This window comes from Mytilus edulis, chromosome 3, assembly GCF_963676685.1.
Source record: "Mytilus edulis chromosome 3, xbMytEdul2.2, whole genome shotgun sequence".
NCBI classification, from domain to species: Eukaryota; Metazoa; Mollusca; class Bivalvia; order Mytilida; family Mytilidae; genus Mytilus; species Mytilus edulis.
Window position 1 is genome coordinate 9,779,709 of NC_092346.1, and position 12,620 is coordinate 9,792,328.

A 12,620-nucleotide genomic window follows, 5' to 3' on the forward strand; every position below is an offset into this window, starting at 1 on the left:
AGAGTTGTCTCATTAGCACTGCTACCATATCTTCTTATTTAAATGATTGAATGTGAGGTATCATTTAATGTTACACTGACCCATTAATAACCAAAAGAAATCTATAGAGATCTACATACCATTTTTCGCCCAATCTAAATAATGGTTGTGTATAAATTAAACAGAAACCGCTTAAAATATTCCATCAACACCAAATCTTGTAACTACATGCAACAAAGAAACTTGAAGAGATGAAATAAGACAACCAGTGTATTTGAGATCTTGGTCTTTAATTTAAGGTGGTACCTAACACTACAGGGAGATAACTCTAAAGTCAGCTAAACGTTTTAACTATGTTGTGTTGTAAAGGGAAAACTAAGCTTCGCAATGATCAAAATTGGTCAAACTGCTATATAACCAGTGTAATTTTTCTGACAAAATGGTTGGTTTTAAAATTTTTGAATTTTTTCATATCGTCGCTTGGCTTCAAAGTAAATACTTTGTCAAAATTTTATGAAAATTAAAGGAGCCAAATTAATTTTAGTGAAAGTGTTAGGTACCACCTTAATGAAATATAAGACTAATATTGTGAATATTCTCCTTGAACTTTGAATTAACTCTACAAACTTGCTAAAGCATTTTCGCTCATTGATTCGGTGAAAGGCTGTCGGTATAAAACAAGTGCAGTGTAATAATTCATAATTTCCTATTGTTTTTACCATTTTCTTCCCAAATCTTGTGATTGATATGATTTATGATAAAATTTATGCTAATGTGATTTACTATGTATAAAGGAAAACAAGTCTGAAAACAGGAACAAATTTTATAGTAATAACATTTTATAAATAATTTGTATTAAAGAATGATTTCATCAGTTTTTTCACAACTTTTTATTTTTAAGATGACTCATCATGAGTGAAATTTTTAAAGTGTTGAAACTTTTAAAGGGACATAATCAAAATGGTATTCTGCTGTACATATGATACATTTCAAATTATTTCCCTTAAATATCACCATATCAGTTATAACAAATGAAATAACTTCCTGTTAAAAAACAAAGCAATTTATTGGCCAACAAAACAACTATTAGAACTAATAAAACAAATGTTCATAAGTATTATTTAGAAGCTTTCATATCCAAATTAATATTTTTATGCCCCACCTACTGCCCCACCTACTATAGTAGAGGGGCATTATGTTTTCTGGTCTGTGCCTCCGTTCGTCCGTCCGTCTGTCTGTGCCTCCGTTCGTTGGTCCGGTTAAAGTTTTTGGTCGAGGTAGTTTTTGATGAAGCTGAAGTCCAATCAACTTGAAACTTAATACACATGTTCCCCATGATATGATCTTTCTAATTTTAATGCCAAATTATAGTTTTGACCCCAATTTCATGGTCCACTGAACATAGAAAATGATAGTGCAAAGTTCAAGTTAAAGTTTTTGGTCAAGGTAGTTTTTGATGAAGTTAAAGTTACATCAACTTGAAACTTAGTACACATGTTCCCTATGATATGATCTTTCTAATTTTAATTCCAAATTAAAGTTTTGACCCCAATTTCACGGTCCACTGAACATAGAAAATGAAAGTGGGAGTGGGGCATCCGTGTACTATGGACATATTCTTGTTAAACTAGTGTTCCTTAAACTAAAGTACTGTTAAGTTTTCTTTTTTTAGCTCACCTGGCCTAAAAGGCCAAGTGAGCTTCTCTCATCACTTGGCATCCGTTGTCCGTCATAGTCTTCGTCCATCGTCGTTAACTTTTACAAGAATCTTCTCCTCTGAAACTACTGGGCCAAATTTAACCAAACTTAGCAACAATCATTATTGGGGTATCTAGTTAAAAAAATGTGTCTGGTGACCTAGCCAACCAACCAAGATGGCAGCCATGGCTAAAAATGGAACACAGGGGTAAAATGTAGATTTTGGTTTAAAACTCTGAATCCGAAGCATTTAGAGAAAATCTGACATGAGGTTACATTGTTTATCAAGTCAAGATCTATCAGCCCTGAAATTTTCAGACGAATCGGACAACTTGTTGTCTGGTTGCTGCCCCTGATTTGGCAATTTTTAGGAATTTTTTCCGTTTTTGGTTATTATCTTGAATATTATCATAGAGATAAACTGTAAACAGCATTAATGTTCAGCAAAGTAAGATCTACAAATAAGTCAACATGACCAAAATGGAGTTATTGCCCTTTAAAGTCAATTTTAAACAAATTTTGTAAATTTTTGTTAATTTTAACAAAATATATTCCTCTGTAACTAATGGGCCAAGTTCATTATAGATAGAGATAATTGTAAGTAGCAAGAATGTTAAGTGAAGTAAGATCTACAAACACATCACCGTCACCAAAACACAATTTTGTCATAATCCACCTGTCTTGCGTTTAATATGCACATAGACCAAGGTGAGCGACACAGGCTTTTAAGAGCCTCTAGTTTTTTTTTTAAATTTGTTGACTCAGACATTGAATCACCAGAATAAGATAATAAAATATTTTTTATTACACTGCACTTACTTCATACAACCTTTCACTTAAGCAATTACTAGTTGACCTGTGTGTAAATTCATACTGCAATCGGGTACCGGTTTTGAATTTTTTGTAATTTTGTAAATTAGCAATTGATGGAACTTCTGAAATTATGCATGAAAACTTACTGTGAAAATAAGGGTTGATGACCTGGTTTCTGTTGTTTTACTTTAAACAATATTCTGATCTTGAGTCAACCTTTATTGTAGCTATTTCCTTCTTTGTTTGAATGAAAGTATAATTGAGTGATATTTGTGTTTATAGTTAGGTATTTCTTATGTGTATAGATTTATATTATTGTGTTATATTATTGTTTATATACCTACAAAAATCTTTAAGCCATACCTAACCAATGGAGTGCCTTTAAATCAAGCATCTCATTGGCACTCATACCACATCTTCCTATATTTATATACAACTAATTAGAATACAAGTATGCATACAAAATATATTTTGACATATCATACATAGTTGCTCAGGAGCAGACCTCATCAGGAAACTAAAACGAGAAAGTGAGTTGAAGGTCAAACTTAAAAGCTCTTATCATGAATAACCTTCATAATAATGTTTGTTATCGTAAGTGAGAATATCATGTTAAAGTATATGCAAATGTTGAAGCTGGCATCTTTACTGCCACAGGATTGATTGATTTGATTTTTGGTGTTTTAAGCACCGCTTTGGGGATATTTCCTGGCAGCCAGTTTTTATTGGTGGAGAAAGCCAGAGTGCCCGGAGAAAGCCCAAAAATGAAAATACAGATCAGTATTCATAAAAATAATTTGTACTGAATGCATATTAAACCTAAGAAATGTCAATCCAATCATTTAGGATGAGTAGCTTTCACTAGCGAACAATGAAAAAGAAGATTTTATTTTATTTTTGGTGTCTTAACGCCACTTTTTAGCACTGTATGTAGGCTATTTTGTGGAGGCCAGTTTTTATTGTTGGAGGAAGCTGGAGTGCTGGGAGAAAACCACGACCTTTGTTAGGAAAACTGACAATCCTAGTCAATAAAGATTGGAGTCGATTGCACCCGCACGATCAAGGATCGAACTCACAACCTCAGTGTTGACTGGCTAGTGATTACAGTAGTAACAACTTAGACCACTCAGCTATTCGAGGCCCCTACTGCCAAAGGAAAGGAAACACCTAAGTAAGACATAATGTGGATGACTACATTGACTAGTACATGTATAAACCAACAATAGCATCATTTGACATAAGCCTGTAAAACATGCATATACCTTATGATGGATTTGTGACAGACTAAACACTATCTTCCAAATATCAGTGAAACAAATGAGACACAATTTCACAAAGTGCATGAAAAAAAAGTAAAAACATTTTTAAACACTAAATTTTAATAAAATTTTATACCACTTTCACACATCCAACCATACAATACATGTATATACAATATTTCTATAATCGTAACAATTTTGCTTGTTTCTTTTCTTCAAGTTCTTTATCTTGTTGTTCTACTATTAACTTTCTTTCCGCTAAGAATTCTCCATATTCCTCTGGGTCAAGGTCTTTGACAACTTCAATGCCTATACTGTGTGCAGCTCCAATGACTAGCTGACAAATATTTTTAAGGTCAACATGTTCGAATCCTTGATCTTTACTTTTGATTTCTGCTATTTCATAAATATGCTTCACTGTTACCTTCCCAGCTATTTCATTTCCTGCAAAATAATTTAAAATATTTATTGAAAAAAAAACATTCACAGGCAGAAACCCAGTTGAAATAGAACAAAAGAATTGAAGCTCTTTGTCAGAGAAGGCGATAACTGCTTACTGTAATGTTTACTATAGTAACAAAATTTAAGTTAATAGCAACAAATAAAACAATGATTTTCTTCTCAAATATGAAGTGTTTTATTTTAAAAACACCATTTGCATAAGTTTTCAATTGATCTATTACAAAGTTAAGCAGAACAATTAGATACCAAGTCAACGACATGGGTATCTATCAAGTTGGATGTAGAAAATGCATAACCTCCAATTTTTTTTCTTCCAAACTACCATGGATGGAGAACATATCAATCTATTAGTTCAGTAATTTTCGTGTCTGCCCTTCCATTATGTGACTCAAGAAAAAAATCAAAAAAATTAGTAAGAATTGTATTGAAAAAAGAAAATCAATTTATGCTAGGGCGTGTTTGAGGTATATATTTTGTCTTTAAAACGTACAAAGCAAGAGTATTTGATATATCATCTCACTTCAGATTCTATCATTTTTATAAATCGAAGCTACAGGTTGACTTCATAACATTAAAAAATCACAGTACGAAAAGATGAAATATATGGGTCAAGTGAAATACCTATCTAATGAATCACAAAACAGAGTAGGTGTGTTCGAATAGCTATTTTTTTTTTACTAAAAGTACTTGACGACAGTCTTTTAAGTTGGATGATGAAAATGCATATCTTCGAAAAAATATAATTTTGTGTGTGTGATAACTAGTGTTTATAATCTTCAACCACTGAATTTTTTTAGCCCTTCCACGAAATATTTAATTAGAATTTTTTTAAATGTTTAAGAATTTTCGAAAATTCCACCTGACAACCGATCAGACAATAGTTTAAAGTTGAATTAATGCAGACAATATCATTAACTGATGATCATTAGCTAGTAGATACATTTGTCTTTTAAAATACAACTGACTTATAAGGATCGTAATGGTGCTATGTAGGCCTAGATAAATTTATCGGTTTTCAACAGCAAAATTGGTGGGTCATCCCTACAATGGCTTCCATTTCTACGATTGCGAAAATGTACTGGCGTAATGGAGAGATAATTTTGACGAAGTAGAATCCTGACTGTTCAGTCAAGACACTAAAAAGAATACCAGCTAGAGCCAATCTGATTGAAATGAATAAGCAAAAAGAAGTTTAGTAATGATATTCATTTACATGTAGGTTACAACTGGAGACAATCTGATTGAAAGGAACTATTGTTGTTCCCAAACTTAGGAGGATTCAATCAATTGAAGCCAGTGAGCTGTTCACTGAAGATGCTGGTAATAATCACCTTTAATCAATATTGATTTAGGTCAACAAGGGAATTACATGTACAATAAAAAACGTATAACAAAAATTGACATTGGAAAAAATTTCGGATTAAATTTTAGAAAAAAGCTGAATATTAAATTCTTAACAGAAAGGACAGAAGAAGGCTAAAAAAGCAGGAGATTTTGACTCCCGCCAGAAGAATCATATGTTTGTTATTTATTGATGCCAAAGTCTTGATAAACCTATTATTTATAAATTCATTTGTAGATGTTGAAGTTTTTATCTGTAATATTTTTCAACCTGTTCAAGATGATAAGAAAAAAACACTAAAATCACTGAAGGTAAAAACTTTAAATAAGAACATTAGCTCAATAAAGCACTAAACATGCATGAAATATTTGCCACTGGACATTAAGCAACCAACAATCAATCAATTAAGCACTTATATTTTGAATTACTGGTCATTTCTTGTTGTTTACAATTTGTTTCTAACGATTATAGTTTTCAAGATAAAACGCAAACACAATTCCTTCCAGTTGTGTTATTAATTTTGGTGAAAGTAAATTGACTTAAGAACACAACTTCCTGATTATAGCAGTGTTCTCCCCAGGCCGTTTTAGCGTCGCGGTACCGCGACGCTATATTTTTTCACCGTGATGGTATAATAATTCCCGCGACGCTATAATTATTTTAAAGATGCTATTTTACTTGTCCTCAATTTTGAACTTTCATCTATTATCGATTATGATCATAAAAATTATATCACCTTTAATTGTAATCCCTTTAAGTCGGACACTAAAGGCAATTAAGAGATTGAATAGCCAGGTGTTAATTGCCCTCAGGGTGATAACTGTTTGGATGCGAATATCCCAAGCTGACACTTGTGACATGACTAATACCACGTGTCTGCAATCACCAATTTCGACATGGAAAAATGCAATCACAAAAACAATTCGAAATCTATGTTTTGTATTACGAAATTTCAAAGATTAAAACGATTTTTTATTTTTTTAAAAGGTCGTTTATTTGTGCAACTCTCCAAAAAATACTTTCTTTCTCTTCCGGTAATACGAGAGCGAGAATTTTGGTTTTGAGCTAAAATAAGTTTTATACTTCTTTAAAAAGTGATCATAATTGGCTTAAGTTTATGTTTAATTCATTTAATGCATTAAAAGCGTCTTATTCATTCACAATCTCTTGTCAAACAATGTTTATTCTCGGACTCATTTTCGTAAATTTTTCTACGGCCGCCATTGCACATTTTTGTGTAAATTACGGATCGGAACCGGACCAGATATGTCAAAAATCCGCATTTTCACGATAATAACAACAGACGGACGGTAGACAGAAAAAATATACCAATAGAGAAAACTACGCATTAATAGACTATTTGTTAGATAACTTTGTTAAAAATACGTATCATTTTGATGTAAAGATAAGAAATAACAGGGACTAATTCATTCAGTGCCATGAAACAATGAATTTCATAAACATGATAAAAAAAAAGTATTTAAATTGATATTTTTTTGCTACTTTTGCTACTAGTACTTTATCTTTACTTAATATAATATAAAAAAAATAGTTAATTTTGTGTACTAGATATTTAGTTTTGTATATATACAGGTTGCGCTATAATGAACCATTCATTCATTTGACTTATTGTTGGGTAACTGAAAGCACATATTTATTTTTATTTGGCACAAGAGGAAAAAAATAATTCTGTATAAACTATAAATGTATAAAGAAAACATAAACTGAAACAACTGTTTTTGTTGTTATAGTTTAATTGTATTCTCAGTTATGAATTGAACAATATAAACTAAAACATATAGAGGAAATAAAGCATCAACGCGACGCGACAAATGACATTAAAAAAAAATACTGTTATTTTTTTTTACGCAAAATGTGATGCTATCCAAAATTTCTGGGGAGAACACTGTATAGCTTTTAAAATCACTTGTTTTTCAAAAAATCATTTTACCTGCTAAAACTTGACTTAAACAAACATCAAAAGTGGGTATAAAAAACTGGTTTTAGGCAGCTTTTTTAGTTAACTTTTCCTTAGCACATAATCAATGATAGCTCCAATGATAGTTTGATTCCAGGGTCATCTGACATAAATTGCTAAGTCGATTCCAGGAAAAAGCAGGTCATATATGGTTTTACAATAAGAATAAAACGAGATGTGGAGTATATGTATATTAACAGTTAACTGGTGAATACAACATGCGAATCTCTAAATCATCAAGTCTAAAACAAAATTGTAAAAAATGGAAGAATTATCAGCAAAAATCTATCAACGACCTACTTTTCAATGAAGTTGGTCTGCAATTAAAACCCTACCTGGATTTCTAGCACCCTTCTGAATACCAGCAGCCATGAGTAAAAAATATGTAGAAGTTGGTGACTTGATTAATAGATCAAATGTTCTATCAGGCTGAAAAAGACAAAATTTGTAGTCAATATTTTTTCCCCAATGGATTTTAAATGCTAAGATGACTTTTAGGATTGGGTTTTCTTAATTGTTGATGGCCGTAAAGTGACCTACTACTGTTAATTTTCTGTGTCACTTGGTCACTACTGGAGACGTGTCTCATTGACAATCAAAACCCATTTTCTTAACTTTATAAATGACTGTGCAGCATCATTTCCTGGAAATACATTTACATAATATAATAATTTATTTTCTGTTTTAAAATCAGTTTGAACAAGTGTTAATACTGTTTAATTATGTATGTATATTTAAATATTTCAGAGTGGACTCTTATTGTTCACAATTCATTTTTTGTATAAAAAAAAAAGAAAAGTCAAGTGATGAGAAAGGCAGAAATATTAAAAACTTGCAACAAATAGACAAAAATTTTGATTTTTTAAAGACTTAACATTTTAAGATTGAATCAAACAGTTTCCAGAATTGCATTAAATGAATTTTACATTGACATAACTTCAGTGCATACATATTAATAAGCTTTTTTTTCAAAATACACCTTCTATTTTATCCTTTTAGTTTAAATGATTTCTAAGAATTCTTACAAAATTAATGCATTAAGCTGTTAAAACAATACTGAAATGACATGAATGATGTAAACGTATATTCTTAAACATGAAACTGGTTTCAAAATCAGTCTTTTGACTTTTATATGCCATTTGAAAAACTTGCACTAATAGTAAATACAAAATGTACATCTATACCTTAACGAAGACTCGGGTAGGCAATGGTATCCCTTCTTTTATGTGACTTGTCTTCTCATTGAATTCCTTACAAAAGGCAGCAATTTGTACCCCACGCTAATAAAAAAGAAAATGTTCAATTTAATAGCCTGATCAGAGCTTAGCATTACTAATTATATACATAATATATGTATCTTGGTGTTAATCAACATGTATGCTTGACAAGAATAAGAAAGAAGAAAAGTATTTAGTCTTTTACTGTTTCCAGTGTATCCCAAACTCTGTCTGACTGACAAATTGTCAAACAAAAAATCTTTTGGTCAGACAGAAAATTTAGATCTTTTACTTGATATAGTAGTAAACTTCAAATTTCTTTTTTCCGTCAGACAAACCAAAAAACAGTTAACCGTTACTAGTTTAATGCTTTACTCTGGCAAAAGTGATTTAACATTAATGTTCAAATTAATAATTCTATTTCTCAAACGCATGTACATTGAATGGTTACAAATTATAAATCAAGGGAACAAATCAAACTTCTTCTTCTTCTTCCAGGTAAGGAACCGAATTCAAATTTTGAATGTATGAGGTCCCGCGAAAACTAACGCAATGTCGGACAACACAGAAAGTTTTCTCTTGGCTATTTACAGGATAAAACGTTCTCAATATATATACAATTAAAACTATTTACAGGATGTTACTGTCTAAATTTTAGCAGAGCATGCCTTCAGGGCAGCTCTGAATCCATCAACTGTGTCAGCTGATGTTGCTGATGTTGGCAGTTGGTTCCAGTCTCTAATGGTCCTTGGAAAAAATGATTGTCGGAAGGCGTCTGTTGTGGCCCTTTCTTGGAAGAAGCGGTTTTTACCTCTGGTCCGGCTATCGTTTGGTGTCAGATATTGGTGCCTATCTATGTCTATCAGATCATGTTGGATTTTGAACAGCATGCATAGCCTATTTTGTTTCCTGCGGTCTTCAAGGCTTTCCCATTTTAAAGATGTTACCATTTTTGTTACACAGCCAGGTGTGCAGTCTGTGTAATTGTTGTTTACAAATCTAGCTGGTCTTTTCTGCACTTGTTCGATTGCTTTTATTTTAGCCTGTTTCGTAGGGTCCCATACTATGCAAGCATATTCAACTGAGGTCTTACTATTGTTGAATATGCTGCTGCTTTGACCGGTTTAGTGCAATCTTTTAGGTTATGTCGTATAAAGCCTAGTGTTTTGTTTCCTTTTCCCACTATGTTGTCGATGTGTCTGTCCCAGGTTAAATTATTGCTGATAGTAACTCCCAGGTATTTACTAGCTTCAACGGTGTCCAGTGTGTGTCCGTGTAATTTGTAATTAGTTGGTACATGTATTACAGGATGGTTCTTGGGTTGTATTCTAATTACAATGCATTGTTTTGCATTGAAGCTCATTTGCCACTTATCTTCCCAATCCTCTAAGATGTGAGATCTTTCTGTAGTAGCTCACTTTCTGCTTGGTTACTGATAGTCCGATAGAGGAGGCTGTCGTCTGCAAAAAGTTTGGTCTCTGATGATGTTGCTGTTTCTGGCATGTCGTTTATGTAGGCCAGGAACAGTAGCAGTCCAAGAACTGTTCCTTGAGGAACACCAGAGAGTACTGGTACTTGTTCAGAGACAGCTCCTTCTAGAATAACGCTTTGCATTCTGTTTCTATACAATTCAATTTCGAACTGCAATCCATATATACACATAACCCAAAAACTGGTTAAGGAGAGATAACTTTACCAAATGTATTGACCATACCAAACTGACATAAATGTACACTAGGTCTAGGACATTCCAATACACCTTATCGCTAATCCTGGTTGACCCGGCCGCTTGAACTTTTGACACTTTCCATTGTGGCGTCAGATATTTTGTTTTGTGACGTCAAAATTTTACGGGAACCTGTGTGATATTCAGTAATGGCGGACAAATAGCGATAACGTGTATTGTATTGATAATGTCAAAGAGTGACCTCTGGTTGTATCAGATTGTATATTTCCCCATAGAAAAGCATATGACATGCCCCTAAAAAAAAGAAAAGAAATTTTTCTTATTGTTTATATATTACAGATAGAAATATGTATTTCAATACACCAGTAGACGGAATGGTGATAATTTGTTACTGTTACTAGTGTTAGTAAGTTGTTCGTGATAAATTTATGTGTTCGTTATGTATGTTACCTGTCCAAGATTTGGTCCAAGAGGTGGAGCTGGAGCAGCTTGACAGGAGTTTATATTTGTCTTCAAAAACGGGGGATGGATAATTTTCTCTACACCTCTCTTTGCCCCTTTAGCAACTTTCCTTGCACCCCGTGCAGCCATTTTTATTGGATAACTCTAGAGAATCCCGAAATAACTATAGAGTTGTTTCCCTTAGATTTCTCAAAAATTAAGTCATAGTTACAATACCGGAATGGGAAAAAATATCCGGATTTATATTTTATTAAATAAGGGGGAGGGGGTATTTATTTACAACAGGCAACATTCATATACATAAAGAATATATGAGACAATATCTGAAAAAGTCTAATTACCATGTCCCGATCTTTCACAAGCATTTTTTTTTCAGGCATCTTTTTGGAAATTTTCAAGTTTTAGTCACTATACTGACTATAGGGTATATATAATGCACCAACTGCACCCAATTAAACATTCTTTTTAATTTTTCTTCTAATAAAATATTATGATTTAAATGGTCCCTCCCAAAAAAAAAAATCATGTCCCCTGTTATTTTCTGAAAATTAAATCACTCAAAGAATAATCTAAATTAAGTAAACTTGGCAGCCTTCTGATTTTCCCAAATCCGTGAGTGATAGATTATGTATAGAACTTCTCCATTACTGGTCTGATTTTGTTATAACTGAAGCATGTAAGAAAATTTTGCATTTTTAAAGGTCTTTTAAATGTTGTCCCCAGGGGTAATTTCCCTCCTGTTACCGCTGGTTTTTTTTAAGCTGTGGACACGTTCGAAAGACCAAAAATTTATTTCTTGTAATGCAATGTGAAGAGAATCATTTCCTGAATGTATGACTTCATATGTTTAGGTGTATAGCAGCCAGTTTGAAAAATCTGAACTCCTTAAAGATCAGAATTTGTGGGAAAATAATTTTGTTGATCTAAGCTGTTACATTCTTTTTGTGTACCTTCTGAGAATATTTCAGTTTCAGCACTATAACAGTACATGTGTTTCATAGTATCTTATCAAATTGATATGTAGGTGGAAGTAAACTTCTACACAATTCGAGTAAATGAACAAAAAGTACTGCGCAATTCCTTTCTGTTACGTTCTGTCATGTTACCTGATAAAAAGTAACATCATAATCATAATCAGTAACAGGAAGGATGTTCAAGACAATTTTACTGATGAATCAAAAATTTAATCTACTATATACCATTGCAAATGCTAAAATCAATAATTGGCATTTGATAAACTATTGCAGGAATAACTAGTAAAACACAAATAGTGTCCTAAAATTTTTCCTTATTCCCATTAGAAACTTTTTAAAATTGATTCACTTTGGTAACAGGAAAGAACTGGATTTTGTATAAGTTTTAAAATTGTCAGTGTTACCACATTTAAGAATTGTTTGAATAACAGACAACAGTTCCTAGATCCTCAATGTGTGTTCTTTAATTTGTGCTATTAAAATACTGGGTCTGAAGATTTCTTTTCCTTATTGCCAAAATTAGATTTTCTATAGTACTCGTACGACCTTTCTTAGGAGATTGCCTTTATTCCTCATTGTCCCAACATCTTTAAACATAAGTCAAAGACATATAAAGACATATAAAGCTTTATCAAGTTCGAGTCGGTATATGCAATACAAGTACAAGAAAAACTCATATTCATAATTCCGTTCATGTGAATATTATATATCAAATTGTTTCTTCTAAAAACAAGTTGATCTCCTTAACT

General features: G+C 32.3%; 1 protein-coding gene across 1 annotated transcript; it reads right to left on the minus strand.

Moving 5' to 3' along the window:
* Positions 1-3,851: 3,851 nt before the first annotated feature.
* Positions 3,852-11,053, minus strand: LOC139515758 (large ribosomal subunit protein uL11m-like). Its single transcript, XM_071305440.1, has 4 exons — positions 10,886-11,053; positions 8,716-8,811; positions 7,867-7,960; positions 3,852-4,193 (listed from the first exon to the last, which is right to left on the minus strand). The coding sequence occupies exons 1-4, from the start codon at positions 11,024-11,026 to the stop codon at positions 3,931-3,933; spliced, it is 594 nt and encodes a 197-aa protein (XP_071161541.1). The 5' UTR covers positions 11,027-11,053; the 3' UTR covers positions 3,852-3,930.
* Between the last annotated feature and the right edge of the window lie 1,567 nt (positions 11,054-12,620).

Excerpts from the sequence above, each read along its gene's own strand:
- LOC139515758 (XM_071305440.1), bottom strand. The coding sequence starts at position 11,026 with ATGGCTGCACGGGGTGCAAGGAAAGTTGCTAAAGGGGCAAAGAGAGGT. Across the intron at positions 8,812-10,885 it reads TTGGACCAAATCTTGGACAG|CGTGGGGTACAAATTGCTGC; the intron begins GTAACATACATA and ends CTTTTTTATTAG. Across the intron at positions 7,961-8,715 it reads CTACCCGAGTCTTCGTTAAG|CCTGATAGAACATTTGATCT; the intron begins GTATAGATGTAC and ends TGTCTTTTTCAG.